General features: G+C 44.2%; 1 protein-coding gene across 1 annotated transcript in view; it reads left to right on the top strand.

Moving 5' to 3' along the window:
- FAM124A (family with sequence similarity 124 member A) overlaps positions 1 to 17,944 on the top strand; it is a 46,223-nt gene extending 28,279 nt beyond the window's left edge. The window contains exons 3-4 of the mRNA XM_054835548.1: positions 85 to 824; positions 13,911 to 17,944. Of these exons, the coding sequence (XP_054691523.1) occupies positions 85 to 824; positions 13,911 to 14,714 (1,544 nt within the window). The 3' untranslated portion in view covers positions 14,715 to 17,944. The remainder of the gene's footprint in view (positions 1 to 84; positions 825 to 13,910) is intronic.
- The last annotated feature ends 9,602 nt before the right edge of the window (positions 17,945 to 27,546 follow it).

The raw sequence follows: 27,546 nt of genomic DNA on the forward strand, positions 1-27,546 counted from the left end.
AGACTGTTTCTCCTTTAAGGATCACTCAAATGTTGACAACTTGGTTACAAATCTGAAAGGATATTTTTCTTTTTATACTCTCAGGTGAACTTTCTGTGGAAGGCATACAAGACCCATTCCTTGTTAGTGTACATATTATCACAGACCCAGGGGAATCCAAGACTCTTCAGCAAGCCATCGATAAGCTTCTAGCCTGGATCCATCCAGACCTCCAGCTGTTTCGAGTCTCAGAAAGACGGGTGCCCAAGAAGCGCAGGAAGCCAGGTAAGGCTGGTGTTTCTCAGCCAGCCCTTGCCATCATTCTGTTTCTGCAGGAAGAATATGGAGAAGAACCCATCTTGCAGCTCCACGAAACCTTTCAGCGGCCACCTTGGCATTACCACCACACGGAGAGAGTGCATGGGAAGTTCCTCCCTTACATGCCATGCAGCCAGGACTTTTACACTTTGGCTCCAGAGACTCCTCTGTGGGCCATCCGCCCAGTGCACTACGGGAAAGAAATTATCCGCTTCACTATATACTGCAGGAGTGAAAACTTCGTTGACATTTTGAAATTGTACGAGTTAATACTGAAAAGGCCGATATGTCAGAAAAAAGCGGACTTTTGTGTTTTTCCCGTCTATTCTAACATGGAAATAGACATTCAGTTTTCTTTAAAAAAACTTCCAAAGGGGCAGGTGCCAATGCCGACAGAGTCAGCGGTGCTGGAGTTCAGGGTAAAAGATGTGGGGCAGCTTGTGCCTCTCTTGCCCAACCCTTGCAGCCCCATCAGTGAAGGCAGGTGGCAGACAGAAGACCACGATGGAAATAGGATCCTTTTGCAGGTAGGTTCAGTACAAAGGGAAACAGAAGCACGTGTATTGGTTTTGTGCAGGAAAACTTAACCTGTAGTGACAGCCAGAAAAGGAGGCTTCTTTTTTTCTTGCTGCAGAAAGAGCCAGGACAGTACTGCTAAAGAAAGAACTCGACCCCCCTTGCTGTGTGTCTAACAAATCAGGAAAGCAGTGGATGATACTATCCAGATATCAGTCAACCTCTGTTTATGCAAAGAGTGATGTGAGATGAGGTAGCTGTTTAAAAGAATGAGGAGAGAAGGAATTATGAGCCCGAGTGGAGAAATGATGGCTGATGGGTGCAGTTTTATAAGAAATACAGGCACAGAACCGACAGGTTTATAAAATAGCTCTCACTTATGAGATTTTTATGGAAGACAGGCAGAATTCCTGATGGTACTCATTATTTTCTAGCATCACAGGGTGACAAACTGCATCTCTCTTTTGCACAGTGATTATCAGCATGGGGAGAGAGGTGGTGAAGGAAAAGAAATGCACCCTGAAGAGCAGCCTAAGAGATACATTCCCACAGCCTCTCTTTTTGAACTAATCTCAAGTGCTCATAACCAAGTCCTGAAAGAGAATTTATTTGTTGGGACATCTGTAGGCACCATGTCTGGGCAATGTGTCAGCATGCTCTGCTTCACTACACCGCATCCAAGGGAGATAAAGGGGATAACAAGCAGCAAGCTTTTAATAGCAGCCTGCCCTGCAGAGGGGGTATCTGTGGCAATCCAGAGCCAGGTTAATGTGCATTCCTGCACTGCAGAGGTATTTATTGCTGCTTAGCGTTTGGATCAAGGAGCACAGACCCTCACCTTTAGAAGACTGCTGTTCAGATGTTGAAGAAGGGTATTTTTTGAGAGTGAATTGCATTCATGAAGCTTGTCAAATTGCCCTACCTTGTTTCTGTGGAAGAGGCTTTTTGGGTGCCATCCTTCCACTGTACGGACCTCCCAGTGTGCAGAGAGGTGTGTACAACCGCTGTGGCACAACGCCTCTGAGTTTGTAGCTCCTGGGACTGAAAACCCAGGTACATGGGGCATCTGTGAGTCACATCCAGGGGGTGGTGAAACCTTTAAATGACGCTTTGCAGATGCCACCCACAGAGACACCCCACGTGCTGAACAGCACACGTGTAGGGCTCAGGAGGCAACTCAACTTCCCTGCCCGTCTGCCAAGACAGTCACCAATTTGCCGGGGTTACTGCTTGCACCGTAGGCATATCTGTGTTTGCCTGAGATAACTTAGAACTTGCAAACTTAAGCTTACAAGAGCCATCATGAAACTTTTACACAGCAACCACACTCACCTGCCTCCCCTTTTCCCTGTTCTTTTTCAGATGGTTTCTGCTATGTGATATGACTTTGGTTTATGGGATCTCACACTGCTTTCAAGTAAATTGAAGGGTAGGATTAAAAAAACCGACAGGGCTTCTAAATAAGGCTTTTGATTTCAAAACAGAAATAACAAACACCAGGCGGTACAGAGGTAAAGGGAGACTTGCCGAACAGCAGGTAAACTCTGTAAAGAAAATCAGAATAAGATTTTAGCCATATACACCAAAAGAGAAGAGCAAAAGCCTGCTAAGCATGGCCTCCAAGTGCAATTAATTTTAATTTCTGGTTTCAGTGAGGATGATGATGCTGAACAGGAGGGCAAAATGGCAAATGGGAATGAAGCTACAGAAATGAAAATTGTCACATTGGAAGTGTGGTGAAGGAAAAGAAGTTTAATATATGCAAAATGAGGGGAAAACAGAGACTGATTTATGTGATTGTAAAGTCAGGAAGACTAGGTCCTGGTGTACAGGTTTTAAACAAGTCTGTGCAATCAGAAGCGGAGCTCTGTAACTAAACCAAAGGGAAAATGTCCTGTTTGTACTGAGATGACTGCAAGCCACCAGTGCAACACAGCCATGAAAAGAAAAGTGAGGTCTCTGGTGTGTACCAGAGTTAGCATCCCCTAAGGAGCGTGGGAAGTGTTTGTGCCATTGCAGAAGGTCCCACGGGCCTCACCTGCCTTCAGCCCTGGGCTCCAGGTGCAGGTACAGGGAAGGGCTCTCACCCCGTGCAGAGGATTGGAGAGACTGTCTTACAAATGGAAACTGGAGGAGTAGGGTCATCTGAGCCTGAGTAAGTCTGAAGGGAGCTCTGACCAGAAGGTAAGCGGCAGGAATAGGAAGAGGCTGTTTCACTAAATGACTCTTCTGGCACAGGAACAAAAAACTGTCAATAAACAGATTTAAGTTGGCAGTTGTACATACTGATGGCCAACTACATAGCGTCCGCCCAGCAGGTGCAAGCAGGTTAATACCCTAACTCAAGACAGGATGGTCAGTTAAGGAAAAGGGATTATATGATGGAGCATGGGTTGTAGGAAACACTGAACTTGGTGATCCATGGACTCCTTATGTTCTTTTAACTCATTCTGAGTTCAAAACAATTATAGTATCTACCTTTTAAAGTAACAGGACTACCTTTTGAATTCTCATGGAGTGCTGCTATTAACAATATTATGAATGCCACAGTGTTGGTAATAAATTTCACTTATTTCCAGTTATATGAACCCAAAAAATGACCTCCTAGTGTTTTTCAGCCTGCACATCAGTTGGTGCTTAGTAATCATCAGAATATTTTTATTTACTTCATATAGATACTGCACCTTTTTACAGATTAAAATTACCAATTATACCCAAAATGGTAGATTAACATCCCTGTTAAATTACAGGCAGCGTTTAATGTTTGAATTTTGACTATACCTCCACGATTAGACTAACAAGATGTGACCTCTGTGTTTTTCTTGGTGTGCTTACAGGGACTTGGATACTTGCCAGCCAGATTGATCCATGTTCTTAACCCATTTTGCAAATGCAGTTACCAAGGGGCTTAGATAAAGTCAGTGCAAGAGAAAATAAAAAGTTATTCATGGGCAGGATAAGTCTGTTTAATACCACAGAAACTATTCCTTCATTTGCAAGGAAGCCCTTCAAAATTATTTTGTCACAGTAGCTTTTCCATATTGGCAAGTTAGCTCCAAGGGTGCAGCTATATACCAGCTGAGGCAAAGAGTAAGCTTCAGCTGGCTTCAGGAGGAGCAAGGCTTAAGAACATGTTTGCATCCTGTGGGAAGACACCCGCACTGCTTCACCACTGCTGAGCCCAGAAGCAGGAGCTCTGGGCAGCTCTTGTCAGAGCAGTGGGAAGAATATGTAAATAATGTAGCTAAGAATATACCATATATTGGTATACTGAATATACTGCCAGTTTTAGAGGTCTTGCCCAAATTCTTGGCTGCCTCTGGCCATAATCCCCACAGAGACAGCTGAAGTGCTAATGAACTTGCACTCCTGGCAGTGCAACATGGGAAGCAGGAAAGGTTAGTAACTGATGGGACTGGCTTGGCCATGCATGTTTGGGAAGCAGGGGTAGTGATCAGAGAGAAGAAAGTGCACAGATGGCTTCCTTAAATTGTGAGAATGTCTTTGGATAGAGTAGGAAAGGTAAAATAACATTTTGGCAGAATTTCCTAGCTACTCTGCGTGAGGTGGGGCATGCAGACATACTTGGGATGAAGGTGGGCGACAGTAAATGAATGTCTCATCTAAGTAGCGACTCAGCGCTTAAGCATAAAACGTACTGCCATTTTACATGCACCTGAGCCACCCAGGAGAGATGTCCTAGCAGATTAGACTCAGGACCTACAGTAGGGCTGTGCCCTCCTGGAATGCTGCACAGGCACCCTAGGAGATACCAGAATGGACCAAACACCTATGTCCAGGCTCCTGATTCACCCCGTAATAATTTCTTGCCAAAATCCCTCCCTCTCCACCATCTTCAGGACCAGGAAGCAAACAAAGTTGCCACAAAGCCAAGACTAATAAAAATCCCAAGAAAAGTGTGGTTTGATACCATTCTATGCTAATCCTGCCTGAAACAAGGTAGTCAGATCAGGCATTGTAAGGCTTTTATACCAGTTATTGTGCTAATGCACCTACACTGTTTATGGGATGGCTATTTTCTGCCTAGCGTTGCTTTATAGAGCATCCTTGAAATAACAGTGCAAATGTTAACTGATGACAGCTTTTAGTTAGAGGAATTTTTTTAGCTGATTTGCTGAGTTAATCGGCCAATGTTCTTCTTACCTATACTGGGCAACCATAATCTTGAATTCAGAAGTGGTATAATCATATTTAGGAAACATGGTTCATTACCTGAAGCTTTGGTTCTGAGAAAAGATTGCTTGTGGACCCGACCATTAAGAATGATTAACCTGCTGTTGTGCTACCTGCAAGCGCAGGTGTCTGCTGCCTTGGAGATTTCTCCATCGCTTGGTGTACAAAATGAATACTCTAGATCTATGGTCAGGCAGTAGTCATCCCCCAATGGTTTCATGAGGTCAACTGCAGTCATTTATTTACTCTAAGATCAGTATGTTACTGTTGAATATGTCCTTGGAGTTGCCAGCAGTCAGTCTGGGGGTGCAGATGTCTGCCAGATGATTGCATAAAGGAATTCTGCGCTAGGCATTTGCAGTGCAAAATGCCTGAAGATAGGAAGCAGCATGAAGGGTACATGCCTACGCAGACATCGGCAAATATGTTATACAGAAAGAATCAAAAGCTTATAGCTGAAAACCTCTTTGTTTATTCAGTGTATTATATACAGGTGTCTGTGAGACTCATGAACCAATCTCTTCATTCCCTTTTATCTGGGGCCACGAGGAGAACAAAAGTGCCTTTATTTCCCTCAGCTTATTTAAAGCATGTATGTATCTGCATGAAAAGTATGTTTGTAGTCAAACCTCACACTCAAGATAGCTGAATGCAGAAATCAGGGACAGAGGTTTTTTCCATGATGCACAACTGACCCAATGTGTTTTAGGCAGCAGAGACACTGCCTCCTTACAGAGTGCTGGAGACTGGACTTAACCAAAGCAAAGAGCTGGGACAGGAGGACTCAGACAATGCAGAAAATACCCTCTTAAGATGTACGGGCAGCAAGCATGTGTATTAATGAGCTGCTGAGGTCAAAATAATTACAAGATCTGAGGTTAGGACAAAGCTTTTCCTTTTCCTCTCCCAGCCCCAACTGAGACTAAAAGAAACATTTTACTCTCCTCTACAGCACAAGGGATGGTTTGCCTCTCGAGCTTATCTTGGCCAAAGAGCGGAAAATCTTGGAGCCTCAGGGTCCACTTCTGTTTCTGTTCGGAGGTTTAGGACTGTGTTGGGTTTGCGTGGCAGGGTTTTGGTAGCAGGGGGGCTACAGGGGTGGCTTCTGTGAGAAGCTGCTAGAAGCTCCCCCTGTGTCTGACAGAGCCAATGCCAGCCGGCTCTAAGATGGGCCCGCTGCTGGCCAAGGCCAAGCCAATCAGCGCCTTTGTGATAACATATTTAAGAAGGGAAAAAAAACAAGCTAGAGAGAGCTTTTGCAGCCGGAGAGAGGAGTGAGAAGATGTAAGAAACTCTGCAGACACCAAGGTCAGTGCAGAAGGAGGGGGAGGAGGCGCTCCAGGTGCCAGAGCAGAGATCCCCCTGCAGCCCGTGGTGAAGGCCATGGTGAAGCAGGCTGTCCCCCTGCAGCCCATGGAGGAAGGATGAGGGGGTGTAGAGATTCCACCTGCAGCCCGTGGAGGACCCCACGCCGGAGCAGGTGGAGGCACCTGAAGGAGGCTGTGACCCGTGGGAAGCCCACGCTGGAGCAAGTTCCAGGCCGGACCGGTGGACCCGTGAAGAGGGGAGCCCACGCCAGGGCAGGTTTGCTGGCAGGACTTGTGACCCCGTGGGAGACCCCACGCTGGAGCAGTTTGCTCCTGAAGGTCTGCACCCCGTGAGAGGGACTCCATGCTGGAGCAGGGGAACGATGAGAGGAGTCCTCCCCGTGAGGATGAAGAAGCGGCAGAAACACCGTGAGATGAACTGACCGTAACCCCCATTCCCCATCCCCCTGTGCCGCTGAGGGGAGGCGGAGGTTGAAGCTGGGAGTGAAGTTGAGCCCGGGAAGATGGGAGGGGTGGGGGGAAGTGTTTTAAGATTTGATTTTATTTCTCATTCCTCTACTCTGTTTTGCCTAGTAATAAATTAGATGAATTTCCTCTCTAAGTTCGGTCTGTTTTGCTCGTGACGATAATTAGTGAGTGATCTCTCCCTGTCCTTATCTCGACCCACAAGCATTTTGTTATGCCTTTTCTCCCTTGTTTAGTGAATGAGGGGAGTGATAGAGCAGCTCTGGTGGGCACCTGGCCTCCAGCCAGGGTCAACCCACCACAAGGACGCAGATCAGTGTGGTCACGGATGCATTTACTTCAGCTGACCCACCATACCCTGCCAGACCTCACCTGGCTCTGCATTTCCGTTCTCCAACACAAGGTAGTGTTCCTTCTACTGCCCTTAATTTCCAGTTTGGGTGCCTTGACGGTCATCCAGCAGTCATATGATCTTGATAAAACAGGTAAATAATCTAGGAGCATTAGGCAATCTGCTACCATTATAGGGGCCTTGGGCTTTGTGGCACCTCTATCTTGTGCCCCTGCCTGAAGCATACAGCAATTTAGTCTCCTGAAAACTGAAATGCTTTTATCTCCCTAAATTGTCAGCAGGCTCAGTAGAGAAATGGCTTAATGATTTGTAAAATGATGAACACAAGGTCAGACCGGATGATATAATGTACCCCCGTAGTCTTAAATGCAGTTAAATCATCTCGTCCCTGTTACTCAAAGCATTACCAACTATAAACTCTGGGAAATAAAGGAAAGAAAGCGCAGTGCTGCTGCTGCAGTCTTGAGTCACTACAGTTTAAGTTCAAGTAGAAGAGAGAAAGATGAGCAGGTAAACCAGGAAGCAGAGAAGGTAAAAAGGAAAGACAAAAACAGGCAAAGAGAGGGCACTTTTGCAGTTTGGTCTGCAAGAAGGAAAAAGGAGGTGAGAGAGGAGCTTCAAGCTTGCTTGAATTAATAGTACAGTCAGAGCAGATCTGAACACAAAGAGGAAGACAGGCAAGAAAAGCATCAAGGACGAGCAAGGATGTATACAGCCAGCTTTACAAAAATTACCTTTCGTTTCTATTAAAACTGGTGGAAAGGACAGACTTTTGGAGTAAAAATTGACTCAGTCAAGGGAGGTGCCTTAAACTGATTTAATTAAACTGTAAGTCTAATACAAGCCTCCTGTTTCTAAAAATCTGCTCTATTTTTCCTTTCCTTTTAGTGCTGTAGGTGTTTAGTTCTTCTTAGTGCTAATGATTGGTCTGGGGGGCACACAGCGAATCAGTCACTAACAACTCAAACAGGAGGAGATTTTTTAGTTGTTTTTCTTCATCCTAAGGTACTTTCTCTCTGTCTTTTCCATTAGTGCAAACATGTTTCATGGCATAGTAAGGTCTTTGATCACTCTATACACCCAGCAAAAACTCTTGAGAGTGAGTATATTTAGCATTACAAGACACCCACCTGTTCTAGTTTTGTAAACACAGTACCTGCCACTTTTCAAATATGTCCAATTCAATTCAAAATCAAATTTGTATATTTTGCCTTTTGATATGCTGCCCTTCTGAATACATTTTGCCTTTCAAGTAAGAATCATTATGGTCATACTGAGGACTAACCTCTGCCACTTTTTCTTGTGTTGATTTTTTTTCCCCCTGCATCAATCCCACTGGCTGTAATACAATTAAACAAACACTACTGCACCCCTGTTAAGCAAGGCAGGCAAAATCGGGGATCGAGATAGTGATGTCATTGCCATGTTGGCTGTTTGGCTGGGTTCTGACCTCAGCGCAGCCTTGCTGGCAGTGCTTAATATAGATAATGCGTAATGAGATCACTATCTGCTTTCTTAAAAAGCAGATAACTTAAAATAGACTGCAGGAGCACCCATGGATTTTTTGTGTCAGGTATAGGCAGCCCAAGTGAAGTCGAAAGTGAATTTCTGCAAGGTTCACCCCAAGTTGTTTACGGCATTCCCGGATATTCGTCATGAAATTCTTGTGCAGCCCATTGTAATACACAAAGACTCTAAATCCCCCCAGGCTTCACAAAGATTTGTGCAGAGATTATAAATGAGCAGCAGATTAGCGCCACATGAAAAAATCTGTTCTGTTAGAGAGCTAATCTCGGTCAGTTTAGTCAATGGCCGGGTTTGTTGTGTGTCTTTATGGCGAGGTCTGATAGATCTCTCTCCCTGCGTTTGGAATTTCAGTCAAAATCAACGTGTCACTTTGGATTGAGTCTTTGTCCTCTCAGATGGCCAACCCCCTCTCCAGCATCTCTGCCGTGCTCGTGCCTGACGCAGGCAGCATGGCTGTAGCAGGCAGGGCTCTGCCAGGCTGCAGCCAGGTCACGGGCAATGCAGAACGCAAGCTGTGAAAAGGCTGAAGATAAGGACTTAAAAAAGAAAAAAAAAAAAAAGAGAAAAATTAAAGCAGATGCAACAGCTTCCAAAGCCAAGGAAAGAACTGGAGAGGAGGGAGAAAGCTGTTCTGCTGAAAAGAGTATCTGCATGTGCATCGCGCTGTCCTCAAGGCACAAAAATACGTCTTAATATTTTCAGCATCCCACGGCCGAAAGGGCAGAGGAAGATCAGTGTCTCCCGCTTGTTTGTCGTGGTTTCTCCCAAGAGCAGTCGCATGTGGAAATCTGGTTTGAACTCTGTGGGACTGTCAGGCACTGTAAAACTGCTAAAACGAAGAGGAGTGATCACATGAACACACAGGCTGCGTGCAGCTCTCCCTGGGCCATGCCACGATGGTACGGGGGAGCACGGTCAACGGCCTTGGCACGGGACTAGCAGCTAGTTTGGCCTGATTTTTAATCCTGGCTAAATCATCGAATCCTCTCTGTGATCTCTGACAAGCTACAGAATGTAGATATAGAAAAGTCTTATTAGTCCACATCATAATCCAGTTCTCTACAACGTAGGATTAGCCTGTAATCTTTATTCACTAGTATTTCATGAGATGGAGCTTCTGACACTCTACCTGTAGTACAGGTGCGCAGTCCAGTATTCTCACAGTCAGGAAAGTTTTCAGTTATGTTGCTTTATGTATTAAAAAAATCTGCCCTCCCCCCCCCCCCCCCCCCAATCATTTCCCCTTTTTGCCTATATCACAAGGAGCAGCATTGGAAAATAGGTCTTCTAAATCATAACACATCTAAACAAAAAAGGATCAACGTAAACAATTCTTCCGACAAGCAGAGTTGTTCAGAAACAAACTGCGTTAGCGATGTCTCTTGGCCTGCCCTGCAGGCAGCTATTCTAAGGCTGTACTTGTCCCCTTCTCCTCATTCATCCACCATTACCTCCTGCCAGGCCAACTGGTCTCAACTGGGAGCTGTGACCCAGTAGCACGAATAACAGCAAATACCTTATATAAAATGAAATGCTCTTATCTGTTTACTGGAATGTTAAAAGAGCTAGGAAAAAAAGTTAAAAATAACAAAACCTTAAAACTAATATCTTACCTAAAGTAGATTTTTCTTGTTAGTGTAAACATGTTCCAGTTAGGCCAGGTACCTAAAGCTGTTCGGCTGCACGGGGCAGGTTGCCCCTCCCAAGTGTTCCCACTTAGAAGTGCATTATCCCTTCGGGTCTTTACTTTTTATCTGCATTTTGGTTAGAAAGTTCCTACGTGAGCGCCCTGGGGTTTCTAGCAGGGGTATTTCATCTCACTTCATCAATTTATCCCGGCGTTGCCCTACGCTACCCTCGTAGGCGATGCCTCGGGCAAGCATCCTTTTGAATAGGGGTAATTTGGTTGCACCTGTAATCATTGCATTGCATATTTACAATCCAAAAGTAACACAAGCTGATTTAAGTTAGAGGGTTTATAAATATTAGAAAGACCTCAAAACAGCTATTCTTGTGTCTGTGCTTCATTCCCAAAATGCTTCAGACTGCCTGTATTAATAAATTAAACGTGCCCAGGAACATTCCCAGGCACTGAAATCCCTGATACGGAGTGGCCCATGTGTGTGCTTGCAGGCCAGGCAGGATACAGCAGGTACCTGCAATTACACAACTGAATCGGACCCAGTATCTCTCACCAGTGGTGACCTGAGAGACCAAATTAAATTACTTTTTCTTTGGAACACATATCAAAATTATGTCAATAAATAAGATTAACAAATTATTACCGTTGTCTAAATACATGAGACTTTCACTAGCATGCAAAATACCTCCTATATACACCAAAGCAAAATGAACATATGGGAGTTATCTCTGCAGGATTTGGTTTGGCCGCAGATTGTAGACACCTAAAACTGGTGTCTAACTGCAGGTATTTTTGTGTGAGCCACACTCTGTGTTCTCACTGTAGTCGATGGATACGTACTCAGTACAGCCCCTAGAGAGCAATTCAGCTAATCAGATACAGGAATTTCCTTTAGGGAAAGCTGAATTCCTCTCCAGACTCCATCGGCTGTATTAACTAGGCAACTGAATCCTACCTGTGATGTCTGAGGGCTCTGCTTTAGAGATATAGACAGATGGTATGGTCTGTGCAAGGCAAAGGCACGGCTTTCGTGCTGCCCACAGGACTCCCCCCAGTGCACGTGTCAGATCTGTCCCCAAAAGCCTTGTCTTTTCAGGTACAGTTTTGTCCGAGTTGTTACCGGTGCTTTTGGTCCCAAAGGGCCTCCTTACCTTTTCACAAACAAGAAGTCTGCGCTTGCTTGGATCCTTGGTTTCTCTGGATGCTTGATCTGCCAAATTATCAACTAAGTCTACAAAAACACAAGAATATAGCCTAAAAACTAGCCGTGGTCAGGCAATCCACCATCTTCTCTCTGAGAGGTAGGAGAAGTGTTCTGGAAGTGCTTCTGTTGATTCAGCAAGCATGGTGGTTGAGTCCGTGTAGGGCATCTGATATCAGAGCTCCTGAACAGAAGAAAATAGTGCCATTGGTTAGTGCAAACAGCAATATAATGAGGAGTGTTTTCTTGAAAAAACTCATCAGAAGAGTACGGTGATTTGGTTGTGTACTTTCAGCATGTCGTATTGTTATTGCTGGGTTATCCAGAAATGTCAGTTAAGAAACAGCTGGTATTTTCTTCATGTACACAAGCCTTTTATCTTGCTGAGTAATTTTTTAAACAAATTAGCTCACCTATTGCATAAATAAAACAATGTTGCATGTAGAGGTTTAAAGTGATTTCTGGTTAGTGTTTTGTTAACAATTTGACTTATTTTATTTTACTCTTTTGTATTCAATTTCTTATCAGTTAATGAAACTGCTACACTACTGTGGTTAATTTACCCATTCATGCATTTAATTCTTTATGACATTAAGGAAAAAAGCTTATTATAAAGAAATAGGTTTTGAATTAGCATACCTCATTATATATACATTGGTGTATATATAGATATTCATCTACAATGCTTAAGTGAACTCCTATGGTTTGGCTGTCCTATAAATCACCTCTGGCTAGATGATCACGAATGAGCAAAACATTTTTTGCAGATGTGAAAATCCTTTTTTGCCTATAAAATCAAAGAAGATGGTTATGACAGATCTGGGTCACTAAGACAATGGGATGTGCACTAGCAAGATGTTAGAAGCAGCAATGTATGGAGTTCTTTTAGAGACAGTGGATACAAAGGACCCCCTTGGTTGCCAGGTCTCATCCCTCTCTGTCAGGTCATATAATCTCTTTGGTAAAGTGATCAAGCTCCATCTTTATCCATTACTCTCCCCAGCAGACTCTTCTACTTCTGTTGTGATTAGAAACCTTTTATGAGTTTGTGATTCAGGTTTTTTAATGGAGAGTTAAATTTTTGATTTGTTTGTTCTCTTGTGGCTGCATCTGTCTGTTTTAATTCTTGAATTTATTCTTTTTCACGTAGGCATGATTTGAGTCATGTGCAGCATCCTGGATGAGGCCATAGCAATGTTGTACACAGTGCATTAGTACTTTTTTAACTCACTTGAGACTGCCCAGAATCACGTTTGTCACAGCCTTGACATTTTAATAGTACATAGTGACCAAGATACCAAGTACTTTCTCCTCTGTTGTTTCCCACTGACAAGTCCCATAGCTGAGATTAATGTTGATACTCAAGGGTACGATCTTGCACTTTGTCCCACTGTCCCTTTTGGGACAGAAATGTAGCATTTTGTATTATGTAAGAAATTCCAGTAAGAAGAATTTAAGCTAAACTTTTTAATATGCAAAATTCTAAAAGCCTTACTGAGATAAGTGGGATGATGAAAAACCTTATGATTGCTCCGACACTAGAGACTCAGTTCAGTTACCCACATGTCAGCGTCTAATCCCATAGGAAGGCCACCTGGCTTCCAGCAGCTTCTTGAGAAGGACATTGGCTCCCCATTTGAAACAGCTGCTGTCTCTGCACAAATGCTCAAGTATCCGGCAGGTAGACAACTGAATCCTGCCCTAGAGATGAGATTCAGGTCCAGATTCAGATCACAACCATCACGTTAGGTCTTCAGTCTAGGTGTCTACAAGAAAATTAGGTGTCCGAAGCTGTTCTTAAAGTCATTAGGAGCTAGATCATAGAGCAAGTGGTTTCTAGGGTGCACTGTTTAAGTAACCAGATATGAAAGAGAAAATGTGAAAGTTGAAAGGAGGAGTAAATTCCCATTAAGACAACAGAGAATGACGTTGCTTGCTAAAGGCTTCTGATGTTTCAGAGGAAAAAAATAAAAACATTTGCACCACAGTAAGGAAGAAATGAGAAATAGTAATGATGGTAACATACATCTCCCATTTCTTCATTTTTGTTCTTTAGCTGTCCACTAAGGCAGTAGTGTTGGAAGTCAGAATATGAATGAATCTGATCAAGTCAATAGTAAGTGAGAATTTCAAGCTAGTGTAATTCAGCCCGCAAGGCAGGGCTCCTCTACCATTTGTTCTTGTTGTCTTCAAGGCTCCTTATGTAAATATTTGGGATTTTGGCAGGGTGCTTTCTCTTTGTTATTGAAGTGAAACATTTGCTGCAAGCATACTGAATGAAGTCTGCTTCATAATTATTTGCAGTAACAACTCAGCAATGGAGACTTACGGTTGTGACTGCCAATTCTGTATTAATGTGATCTTCTTTTCTCCCTCTCCCGGCTGCAGCAAGCACGCAGTTGGTGTAGGAAGTCTGCAAAGCAGAACAAGCAACCATATCCATCTGTGTCAACAGATTCCCACTTCACCACTCTGCCAGCCTTTCTTCCTCAGAGCCACCGATCTGTCCCTGAACCACCAAAAGAAACAGGTCAAAACAAGGTACATCATGCAAATGGCCTTGGTCATCATCTTGGTTTCTCCCAGCAGGACTTGAGACATAGTGATCAAGGAGACTTCACACGCAGATCCAGCAGTGCCTCCAGCATTTCATGGTCATTCCAACGAAGCAAGTCTCTGTTCTGCTTGCCCACAGTGAACTCCTCCTCAGCCTCAGAGACTTTTCATTTCAATAAACCATTTCAGTTTTTAAATACTGAGTCACCTGCAACCAGGTTAAAAACATGGAGATGCAGCCCCAGGCTTAACATTGACGACTTGGAGGGTGCCCAGGAGACTGATGTAGACACAGGGATGAAGCTGTCCTTCTCAGACCTGTCTGTGGTCTCTGCATATTCTGTCCTTAATGGATTTTGCAATGACTTGGAAGCCTCTCTTCCCCTACAGAATCAAACTGTCGGTAAGGCTAAACAGGCAGCCACCAGTGGAAGGCTTGTATCAGCCATGTGCAATACCTTTGAGTCAGTTGACGGCTCACTGCCTTCTCTCTCTGAATGGTCTTCCAGCTCTTTCATGTCAGCATCTGTCTCCAAGCAGCCCAAACAGTCCTCAAGAGCAGTTGCTTGTTCTCTGGATGATCGAGGTAGTGTTTGCCCAGCTTCACCAGGCAACGAAGAAGAATTTTACATCTGAGGTTTCTCTATCTCACACCCTTCCAGGGCAAACGTGTTCTACTTGTGAATGACAGCAGCGGGCCCACCTTGAGCTTGCAGAAGGTTACTCGCTGAGGAGAAGGTGATACAGGAGAGCATGCTAAATATTTGAAGAAAGCATTTAGATCCCTCAGAGGCGGGTGTCCCCAAACTATGTACAGTAAAGCAGTCTGAGCTTGCACCCTGTACATGTGTGCTGGAGGGGATGATCAGAGGCTTGTCCACAGCAGTGCAAAGTGGATTCTTTCTATGAGTGATCCTTGGACTGGTGGTGAAGGAAATGACAGAAGAGGCACATAATAATCCAGTTTTCTTTGGCAGAAACTGAAGAGTAATTTGTGACACCAAACTGCTTTAACTTTTCTGAGAAATTCCCTTAACTCAGGAAAGATGGGAGGAGAAAGGGGTCTTCCTTCCCTTTCACAAGTTCGAAAGGCAGCTCTAAGCACAGCAGGTCCCAGTAACGCATCTCATCTCCAGGAGAGTCAGCCAAGACATTTCCTGTGAGGACACACACGGTTCCTTCTAACTTTTGAGAGGTGGCAGTGTTGAGGTGGGGAGAAGCTTCATTCCTTCCACAGGGAAGAGGAGGCTCCTCTGTATCTGTTACTTTGACAGTCCAGGACGCGGAAAGTGCCAAAAGGGAAACTTTACAGAACATTTTCAACCTGTCCCCTCAAAAAGCTCATCCTTTCCAGCTGGAAGGCAGCCATCTGGGCTGTTGCCTGACCCGCTCGTGTAGACAGTGGTAAACTCAAGTAAACCACGTTGGCTACTTCTAACTAAGGCAATACAGAGCTTACCTTTTTGGAATACAAAACAAGGAAGATAACCCAATGTTTTTATATATTGCTACACCACTAGCCCCAAATATATGGCAGCTCCCTATTTTTTAAGGGGTTGGGATTTTTTTCTGTTAAAAATAATTAATGCAGAAACTTATTCTTCATATTTCCAATGCAAGCATACTTCTTTCTGAGTAAAACACATTTCTTCTCAAATACCTCTCCAAAGGGAGAAAAAGTCAAACTTTACTGGCTTTTCAAGTGATGTTTTTAAAATACACATTCTTGATAACCTGTCTTGCTCCAATTCATTTGGTATTTTTAAAAAAAGCAAGTAAAAAGCTGTTAATATGACAGCTAAGTACCTTCATCAGGATTTAAGTTGTATATACAGATTACATCATGCATGTTCTGAAAAGTTACATTTCTGGCAGAGAAGTGGCGCTGATTGCAACTCTGGTCTAGCCAGTGAGAAAATGACCATGTTAAAAGGTGTATGTATAATGCTGTATGTAACCTATGTACAGGTACAGATGCTGAAGACCTACCATGATGGTATTGTGGTAGATGGAATAAAAACAAATTTGTGGAGAAAGATGTTTGCTATATTACCAGGTAATTTTACTCAGAAGAATTGCTGCTTTGAAAAAAAAAACCAAAACAACAACAACAAAAAAACAAACCAAAAAGCATACACATACTTTAAATAATATTTACAAAAAGTGGACGAGCTCCCCTGGGCCATTTAAGTAAATGCAGTTTGTACAAACAATTCTGGAAGAAAGCCTGGGGGAAATTGAGTACAGGTTTATAGGGGAGGAGGGGGGATTCCATTAAACCCCCAATCCAGAAGAGGCCAGAGGGATAGTCAAGAGTCAGGATGCTACTCCTCAAAGCTTTTTCCTTTTGCTGTCATTTTCTCCACACAGGGAAGGAGGCATCAGGCTGAAGTCCAAGTCTCCTCTTTGTGAGATGCTATCATAGCATGTACCAGAGGTAGACCTTGTCTTTTGTGCTGAACACAATGTATAAATAGGAAAATCTATTCAAGCTCTAAGAGCACAGGAGATTATCAGCCTCCTCCTGCCCTCCAAACTGTTTAGGCTTACTGCAGTTTTTGGGTAAACTGTTCTCTTAAGAAACGTCTGGGACCAGAAATAGCACCAGTGAAGGATCTGTCATGGTGTGCATGTGTTTACCTGCTCTATACTCCTTCAGAGTCCACTCAGTCTTTCCTCTGACTTTTGTGGCCTTTAGATCAAACCCCCTCTGAACACAGCAGACCTGATTTATCCGAAGTTGTACTCCATGTTATTGTTTGTACCATGTCAAAATACTTATAAAACACTGTGAGGTCAGACAAGCAATTTTTTTCCATCAGCTTGCAATTCACCATAGGAGCAGCAATGCCTGGGACAGTCAGGCTCCACAGGTTTAAACTTATGATTCATTATTTTCTGCATATTCGTGGTAGTACAAAAATAAATGATGAAATAGCATTATGTATTTATGTGACAGCAATTTTATCAACACTAGCAACTTCCAGATATGACAACCAACAGGATAAATTTGATTCAAATCTGTTAAAAAATTTAGTATTCATTATTTGGAACAGGGAGGGGGAAAAAGCCTTTTCACAATATTTTAATAATATAGATAACATTTGATCTGAACATGAAATCAAAAGCTGGTTTGAGCTGATGTGTCTGTCTGATCCTGGAATTATGCCAACATCCAGACTCCTGACAAAAGCTGGATGGGGCTTTTAACGAAGAGGAGGCTTTGAAACATACTTCCGCCTAGGGTGTGCCTCTCCAAGAAGGAGTTCGGCACATCTGGGGGCCATCTCCTGAAGCGGCAGGAAGACCTCCACTGGTACTGGAGGTCTACAAACAAGCACAAGATAGCTCAAGTGTCAGTCGTGAAGCTCATGTGCGGCATTAACCAGCAGCTCCACAAACATCTCCGCTCCAGACTTCACCATGTTAATCCTAATGGGAAGAAAGCCAAATGAGCTTCCACGGACTCTGAGTTTAAGCTGTCTCCACTGGTTCTGTCTCCGAGTATTTCTCTTCTGTTTACTGATACTTATCCAGAAATGAAAGTTTTAATTGTTTACATTTGTGGTGCTTGTAAACAAATTTTAGAATAACCGAGTGTCCTACTGTCAGGAAAAAACAGAGATGATAGTGTACAGAAAACTTTTTGTCTAAGCTGGATTTTGAAGAGTGTTTCACTGAAGGTAGGCTTCATTAATTCTCTTCCCACTATTTAAGAAGGGGCTGATCTCTTCAGGGAGTTGAAATGCACAAGTTTCATGGCATTTACTTATTGTTTTGGTTGAATTATGAACATCGTTGTTTCCGAACTGCAGATTTTCCCTGAACTTTCTCTCCTCCTCACCCCAGAATGTGTTGCTTCTGTGAAATAAAATAGAGATGAGAAGTCAGTTGTGCTTAACCTTCTGTGTGTTCATTTATGAAGTATTGCAGACTCACTGTTTTACCTAGACTTCGAAATGACTGCAGTGACACAAGCTCTCCAGCTCTTGGCAGTGCATGTTGGTGGGATAATTACAAAATAAACATAGTAAAAATATTTTTATGTTAGACTCAGCTTTGCCTCTACAGACCAGATCTTTTGATTCTCAATATGTTGTTGTAAATCATTTGCTCCAGTAAAGCTGAATGATAAATTAGGAGCTGTGACACATATTGGTAATCTTGCATGCTTAAATCCCATCTTGGTTTGTTTCGTGTATGTTGGTCTTCATAACAGTGCTTCCCTCTTATTTCCATCAGTGTGTGGTGTTATCTATTATATGTTTCTTTATTCCCCTCATGGGACATGTCTGCGTGTCAGCATTGCATTGTATATGCAAAGCTATGTAGGTTTGGCTTTGTTTAGTTTTTATGGTTTTAATGGTTTTATAGTTTAATATTGTGGGGTTTATATATATTTATATGGCAGTTATAGAGTCATAGAAACATCAGGAGTTGGAAGAGGCCTCTGGAGGTCGTCTAGTCCAAAGTGTCTGCTGAAAGCAGGCACAAAGCTGCTCAAACCTCAAAGCTTTGAAGTTAAATCAGGTTGTTCAGGACCTTGGCTGCTCAGGTTTGAAAATATCCAAAGGTGGCAATTTCAGAGTGTCTCTGGGCAATATGTCCCAGTGCTTAACCACTGTCATGGTGAAGAATTACTTCCTAATCTGCAGTCAGAATTTCCCATGTTCGAACTTGTGATCTTTCCTTCTTGTTGTTTTGCTGTGTACCTCTGAGAAACTCTGGCTCTGTCTCTATAATCTCCCTTTAGGTGTTGGAAGACTGCAGTTGCTCCTGCAGCCTCTTCTTGCACATCATATGTTCTAGCTCCCTGACCAGCTGAACTCTCTCCAGTTTGTCAACATCTCTCTTATACTGGGGAGCCCAAAACTGTATGCCGCCCTCTGGATGTGGTTTGAGGAGTGCTTAGAAGGCAGGAAGAATAATTTCCATCAACCTGATGGCAACTCCCTTGCTTATACCACCCAGTATGCTGCTGGCCTCATCACTGCAAGGGTGTACTGCTTAATCATGTTCAACTTGCTATTCACTGGGACCCCAAGATCCTTTTCTGCAGAGCTGCTCCCTAGCCAGTAGGTGGTTAGTTTGCGCTGTCCTATCAGGTTAGTCCATGCCCCATGCAGGACTTGCATTTGTCTTTAATGAACTATATGAAGTTCTCATTGGCACCTTCCTCCAGTTAGTGAAGGTCTCTGTGAATGGTAGCCCTGCCCTTCAAGGTATTGATCACTGCCCCCAGTTGGGTGTCATCTGCAAACTTGCTGAGGGTGCAATTCATCCCCTTGTGCAAGACATAGACAAAAATGTTGAACAGCACTGGACCCAGTGTTGACCTCAGAAGAATGCCACTTGCAGCTGGCTACCAGTTAGACTTTAAACTATTGTCCAGTACCCTTTCAGCCTGACAATCCAGTCAGTTATTCAGTCACATTGTAGTCCACCCATCTAGTCCATGCTTCCTTGATTTGGCTGCAAGGATACTGTGGGAGACTATGTTGAAAGCCTTGCTAAAGTCAAGGAAAATTGTATTCACTGTCCTTTCTCCATCCACCAAGGAAGTAATCTCATCAAAGGTGGCAATCAGGTTAGTCAGGCATGATTTACTGTTGGTAAATACGTGATGGCTTTTCCAAATCAGCTTCTTTTCCATCTTGAGCATGGAAATGGCTTTGAGGATATCTTGATAATCTTCCAGGGGACTGAGGTTAGACTGATCAGCCTGTAGTTCCCCAGATCATCTTTCTTGCCGTTGAAGTGGGTTATGACATTTTCTTTCTTCCAGCCATCTGGAACTTCTCCAATCACCACAACCTTTCAAAACTGGTAGAGATCGGTTTCTCAATGACATTGGTCAGTTCTTTTAACACTGTCCCATGTAGCCCATCCAGCCCTATGCACTTGTGTATATCCAGCTTATTGCATCCCTGATTCAGTCTTCTAGTGTGATTAGTTATTTTCTCCTCCAAACTTTGCCTTCAGGTACAGACACACAGCAGGCCTGACAGCACATCTTGTGAGTGAAGATCTTGTGAGTGAAGACAGAGGTTTTTCCAATTGGCAGGTTTTTCCAGTTGCAGAAGATAGGAATTGTTCTAGTCTGTTCTGAACCAGTTTCCAGTTGTTCAAAGAAGGCTCTGTCTGTCATCTTTTCTTAATTGAGTGGATTGTAGGAGATGCCCACAACAATATCCCTTTTGTTAGCTTCTCCTGATCCATGACCTCTTGACTGTCTCATCCTCTGCTGCCTCGCATACATGCATGCACTCATGCCTCTTGGTTGCCTAAAGCACAAACCCCACCACCATCTGCCATCCTTTCCTAAAGAACCTGTATCCAGCCATGGCAGCTCTAGTTACGCAGCTGTCCCATCACATCTCTAATCATCTAGTTTTACATACTGAGAGGGCTGAGGTCTTTCAGGAGTGATTTTCACATTCAGCAGTCTGAGCATTGGCACCGGCCATCCCATCTGCCCAGCGGAATGGAGCTACCCTAGTCTTGGTAAGACAGTCACATCTCACAAAGGGCTTTTGAAGCAGAGTAAACCCATGGCTGCATTAACTATTGAAGAAATCATAATATTGGAACACATTGGTGTTTTCAATGGCTGGTATCAGCAAGGAGATGAGCTCTTGTGATCCTGTACAGAAGCTTTTTGAGGCCTGCAGTTTCATGCCTAGGTAGCGGGTACTGCAGTGGCCTAGCTTGAACACCTGAGCTGCCTTCATAAGAACATATCCAAAGGCTATATGAATAATTGTGTGGCTCAGGAAGGCCTGAGGTGCCATAGATGGCACTTTTGTAAATGGGTTTCCTCTCTTGAATTTGTCCAATGGCTTTCTGAGCCCATTTGTCATCTCCAGCGTCCTGTGGCAGGGAGTTCCACTGCTACATGTGAAACTACTACATGTTGTACAGGAAGGATTATCTGCCAAACCTGCCACCTGCAAACTCCATTTGATACCTCCTAGGTTTGCTCTAGGGAGAGACAGTCAGTAACCATTTCTTGTTCACCGTGGCTGTGTATGAGCTGACAGTGTGCCCAGGTGGCCAAGAAGGCCAACAGCATCCTGGCTTGTATCAGAAATCGTGTGGCCGGCAGGACTAGGAAGTGATGGTTCCCCTGTACTCGGCACTGGTGAGGCCGCACCTCGAGTACAGTGTTCAGTTTTGGGCCCCTCACTACAAGGAACATGTCCAAAGAAGAGCAACGAAGCTGGTGAAGAGCACAAGTCTTATGAGGAGTGACTGAGGGAACTGGGGTTGTTTAGCCTGGAGAAAAGGAGGCTGAGGGAGGTTGCAGCGAGGTGGGTATCAGTCTCTTCTCCCAAGTAACAAGAGGAAATGGCCTCAAGCTGTGCCAGGGGAGATTTAGATTCGATATTAGGAATTTTTTTTTCACCAAAAGGATTATTAAGGCTGCCCAGGGAAGTGGTTGAGTCACCATCCCTGGAGGTATTTAAAAGATGTGGTGCTTAGGGACATGGTTTAGTGGTGGACTTGGCAGTGCTAGGTTAACAGTTGGACTTGATGATCTTAAAGGTCTTTTCCAACCTAAATGATTCTATGATTCTGTTATTTTCAGACCACTCATGGTTTTACAGATTTCTATAAATCTATCTCCCTCTGTTCAGTTTTTTCCTTTCAAGCTGAGAAGTCCTAATCTAGTTAGTTATTCTTCATAGGAAAACCATTCCATGCTTTTGTTCATTCTTGTTACCCTTCTGTATTTTTTTCTATTCTGCTATGTGCTTTTTGAGCTAGAGGGTCCATAACCACACATACTTTTGGAGATGTAGATGTACTGTGGATTTACAGAATGGCTTGAAGGTGTTTTTCATTTTATTCTCTGTTCCTTTTCTAGTAATGTGACTTACTGCTTTGACTGCAGCTGAGCACTGAGCTACCCTTTTCATAGATCTTTATATAACCCCAAGGTCCAATTCCCAAGCAGTAAAAGTCAGTTCAGAGCCTACTATCATGTATGTAAAATTAGATTGATTTTTTTTGATGTAATTAATTTTAGAATTAGCTACATTGAATTTCATCTGCCTTTTTATTGCCCAGTTGCTGTGTATTGTGAAATTCTTCTGCAACCTCCCCAGTTGTTCATCATCTTTACTATCTTGGATGCTTAATAACCTCAACAAACTCCCAGCTCACAAAGCCCCCCTTTTTCCAAGTTTAAGTCATGCTGAACAATATAAGCTTGAGTACAAATCCCTGCATGACTCCACTGCCTACCTCCTTCCACTGTCAGAACTGGCTATTTATTTCTACCTTCTGTTTCCTGCCTTTTAATCAGTCCTTTATTCACATAACCTTACCTCTTAAACCATCACAGCATGGTTTCTTTAAGAGGCTTTGATGAAGGACTTTGGAAAACCGTTCTTAGCTGTACACCTATTTGTTAATGCCTTCTGAAACCTCTAATAGATTTATGAGGTGTGATTTCCCTTTGTAAAACCATGTTGACTCTTCACCAAACTAACTCAAAATTATTTCTGTTCAGATAATGAATTCTCTCTCATCTGAGCTTAGGTGTCATTTGAGTACAGAGCAATCCTCCCTGTGGCATCCTTTCCCTGCTTCCAGGACTCAGCATAGTGTAAATTGCTAAATTTACACAGAATTCAGACTTCCTGAGCCAAAAACTGTGTTCAGATCACTGCGTGACCAACTGCTACATTGTGCTACCAATAGATTTATCCTTCGTCAATGTGTCAAATTTCCTGTTGAATCTCTTTTCATTCCTCACGTTTCCACAGCAGTTCATGGCGATGAACGGCACTGAATTCATGCCCTGTATGAGAAGATAGTCACATTTATTTGCAGCCTTCACCTAGATATTTTCACTAAGCGCTTCCCTGTTTCAGAAGTCAGTGCAGTGTTCTGGGCAATGTTACTTCAGTACCTGGGAAGAATCCTGTTGCCCTGAGTCCAGGAATGAATGGGTTGTGAGATAACTGGGAGGAAAAATCCTTGCACGTGTGTATGTCGGGGAGGAATACAACTGTTCAATGTGGAAAGCCCTGCAAGGCGTTGAAAATCCTGTGGTGGGAAATGTCTACAGTGGTAAATGGAAGAGGGACAGAGAAAAGGTTCAGACACTGGATCATTTGATCGCTTGTTGGCTCTGTTTTGGACCTCTTCAAGCAGCTTTCTCCAAGACACTGCCTGGGCCCCTCTGCCTCCAACACTGTCCCACCAGACTTTGCATCTTCCTGCCCTCCCACATGCCCTTGGGCATCCCACAGGGCATGAAACACCCCTCAGGGTCATGCTGTAAAAACACTTCTCAGCTGGACTGCAATGGAGTCATCACTTTATTTTAGATAACAACCTCCCCTGCAAAATGGGATAATTGTATCCCAGGGCTGTAAGGATGCCACAGCAGTCCAGGAGGGAAGCCAGGCCAGCTGCTGTGTAGTATGTCTGTGACCAATGGGACAGCTCTGAAAGGTGTGGACACAAGTCAAAGAGTACTGGGCTGGCCTTGGAGCTGAACATCAGTATTTAGCCTGCTTTTAGTTGGCAATTTACAGATAGAGAGTGTTGCTTCAATTTGGCCACAGAAAGAGCATCTGGAGTCTTAGAGAGCTTCACAACTGAACAGGCACACCCTGTCTCTGCTTTGACTCAGCCTTTTGCATTAAGCATGGTTCACTTTAGAATCAGTTGTCCTTTTTAATTACCTTTCTCCTGAATGTATGAGGCATAAAATTCAAAATAGCTTTGTAGGTGGAGGCCATTAGTCCAATCTGCCCATCGTAAATAAAAACTGCTGACCATGAGTACATAATGAAGTGGCAATGGAGATGGATTTAGCCAAAGCTGACCAGTCATTAAAAGAAATACCCCATCCACGTCTCTGTGACTGCAGAGTACCTGTATTTTGTGATGGGATCACGGCAATGCAGCATGCTATTTTTTTTGTGTACCTCGCTGGGAAGCCACGGGTCTGCAAAAGTTGCTAGTGCCATCTCGTGGTCTTCATGAACACGAGTGTCAGCGTAAGGCACTGCCAGCCCGGGCCGGTGACACCCTCAGAGCACCCAGCGGGGAACCCTGCGAGCCCTGGCACTGTGCCCTCCACACGCCACAGCAGTGCCTGGCGAGCCTGAGACGTGCCCCCCCCTCCCCAAGGTCTGCGGGGGGCTTTGCAGCAAGCGTCCCTGAAGAGCGCGGGGTGAACGGAGTGACGTTCACTTCACAGCACAGTAGAAAGCAATCCTTGCTCCAGCTATCTCCGCCAACAAGATCTGCCTGCCCTCGCACCCTCTGTCCCCTGCGTTTCACTATTAGCTGCTGACAGTGCCTGTGCTGGGCTTCCACCCCACCACTGTGCTTTATCACCCTCCCTTCCATCACAAAGCTGGGCAGCAGCACCACCCAACAGCCTGATGACCCAAATGGCTCTGCTGTGTCGCTTTGCTGCATCGGATCCATGGGTGAGGAAGTGGTCACACATGAGGGTTGTACTTTGGATGGAGGTGAGCATCTGCTGCGAACTAGCCCTTGAGCACAACACAGTAAGCTGGCTGGCTGTCACAATTTCCCTTCTTTACTTTGATGGAAATTTTAGCCCTTCTGGTATGGAGATAATCTGCTAAGTATGACCCAACTCCTGCCAAGACAACACTTCTTGTTAGGTTAGCAGTGCCACCAGAGCACTCCTGCTCCTTAGGTATAAAGCACTCACTGACAGAGCCTCCCAAAACTGATACATTTTAAGAATGCAATACTTAATACCAATTTTATAATTCCTCCTACTTCAGTGAATTAACAGCCATCTTTTTGCAGTTTACATGTGCTATTGCATAGGCTGTTTTTTTCAAAATGGATTAGGAGCAGGTGGGTTTTTATATGGTTTGCCATGATACAGCTATAAGTCCCACTTTTTCCTGCTCTGGGGTTTTTTGGTCACAAGAAAGCAAAGCTTTAATTAATTACTCTGCTCATGGATTTTGACTAGTTGCCAGTGTTCCCTTGTTGTGCCACATAAAGCCACAGAAATGCAGCCTCTGCCCTTAAGTTTCTCTCCCAGCACTTTGCTGCCTTGCTTGCTTTCAAGAGCTGGTTGCCCTGTGGTTTTCCCAGAGGAGGGGTGAGGATGCTCATTCCCACCCTGCCACATTTGTAAAGACTGTGCAGAGATTTTGAAGAAAGGAGTTTCGGGGCTGCCTATGGCAGCAATAGGCACAGCTGCTGCTGGGACTGCCGCTGCTGCCTGCCTGGCTATGTGACGGAGAGGCAAGATGTGGAGATGAGGGCAGGGGAGCACTGGGACAAGCCAAAGGGCAGGAGAGGAACAGAAAGATAAGATCCAGCTGTGACCTTCCTCCCCTTTTTCTAGCCCCAGATAGTGCACCAGCTCCAGGCCTGTGGGGACATGCAAGACCCTGCTCTTCAAGGCATTGGGGTTAGACATGTGGATGGTGGAGGGGAGCCATCAGCCCCGGGGGCTAAGGACACTGAAGCTGTCAGGATGGCAACAGGGCCCGAGTGCACAGAGTGTTTTCCAGGTTTCCAGGACAACCTTTGCTCTAAGCTGACAGGCTGGTTTGCTGTTTCAACCCCTTGCTTTGCAGGTGAGTTCCCTTGGATTCATGCTGCCTGTCCCCAGAGACACTCCTCTTCCCTGTCCTTCCCTTCCTTCCCTTAATCTTCCCTTTTCTTCTCTTTCTCTTCCCATCCAGCTCATCCCTCTCCTTCACCCAAAAATCACACTCAGTGCAGCACTGACCCCTCCTTGGCCAACACGATCCTGGAGGTGCTCCTGTTCTGCCCGCTCCCCCAGTTCCCTGACACATCCCTTGTCTCATCTCTTCAGACAGGACCCAAGTATGGCGCTGGACCTGCAGCTCTGTGTCCGGAACAACGCAGGACAGGACCCAAGCTCCTTTCCTCCTGCCCACTCCTCTCCTTATTGTCTCCTTACTGAATCAATGGGATTTGGTACTTACCTTATCTCTAGCACACTGCAGCGTACAAAACTCTGCTTCCAGCATCAGTGGGAATCGTTCAATGTCATCTGCGAGGATGCAGCTGCAGGTGTGCCCTGCTCTTCTCTGTGCATGGGGGCTCGTTGTCTGTTAGACATACCATGTCACCACAACGTGCCTTTTCTGATGCTGCAATTTTTGGAAAACCTGGCTGCTCTCTGGAGTGACAGCTAGCTTGCAGCATGACACCAATGAACAGCATAGCAAGATGGAACAGATTTTTGCTCCGGGCCTTCTCTGCTGATGTGTTAAGTTTGGCAGCATCATTTGGAGAAGAAGTGAATTAATCTTATTGGAGTTGTGTACGAAAGAGACTAGGGGGGAAGGGGGAAAAAGGGAAAAAAAAAAGAAGGATGTGTGAATCCATGTTGATTATTTTGAAGCCATAAACAAGTGGCATCAGAAAAGAATTTGACAACCATATGGACTTTCAGAAGTGTGAAATCTTCTGAAAATGATATGCAATCATGTGAAGACTGGCATGAAAAAAAAGAAGACTTGAGATATGGATGGATGAGAAGTATAGACGGGGACTGCAATCTGTGATACGGGAGTTAAAATTCTGGGTACATGAAAAGAATGCTATATAGAAAAAAAATATAAATTAAATTATACTAAATTAAATTGTTACATAAAAGAATTCTCCCAAAGGTGATAGGAATAACGGTCAGTCCTATTATTGCTGATTCTTAGAACTAGACTCTTTAGGGAACTGCGGTCTCAGGGACTGAGCAACAACTTTTCCATGAAAGTAATCATTGTTTTCCGGGGAAGCTTCACTGAAGATGCCACATGCAAACTGGATTTTGCACAGGGCAAAACCTGCAGGTACAAGAGAGCAGGTCCTGCTGAAGGGCATCAGGCTGTTTCTGATGAGTAACTAATGTGACATTACTAGGTTTGTCCCCTGATGTTGACCAAGAGAATGAACATCACCACTTCCTATCCCAGAGCTTGGGAGGTGCTGGCATTGCCCCTGAGAGGCAAGTAGGAGGATAAGAAAGCAGATTTGCAAATTTTGCAACCTTATTGTAGCACATTGCCATATGCACGTATAGTGCGTATGGTGAGGTGTTCTGGTTTTGGCTGGCATAGAGTTAATTTTATTCCTAGCAGCTGGTATAGTGCTGTGTTTTGGATTTAAAATGAGAATAATGTTGATAACACACTGATGTTTTAGTTGTTGCTAAGTAGTGCTTACACTAACTCAAGGACTTTTCAGCTTTTCATGCCCTGACAGTGAGAAGACTGGAAGTGCACAAGAAGCTGGGAGGGGGCACAGCCAGGACAGCTGACCCAAACTGGCCAGAAGGATATTCCATACCATATGACATCATGCTCAGCATATAAACTGGGGGGAGTTGGCCAGGGAACAGTGATCGCTGCTTGGGGACTGGCTGGGCATTGGTCAGTGGGAGGTAAGCAATTGTTTTACATTTGCATCACTTGTTTTTCTTGGA

This window comes from Grus americana, chromosome 1, assembly GCF_028858705.1.
Source record: "Grus americana isolate bGruAme1 chromosome 1, bGruAme1.mat, whole genome shotgun sequence".
NCBI classification, from domain to species: domain Eukaryota; kingdom Metazoa; phylum Chordata; class Aves; order Gruiformes; family Gruidae; genus Grus; species Grus americana.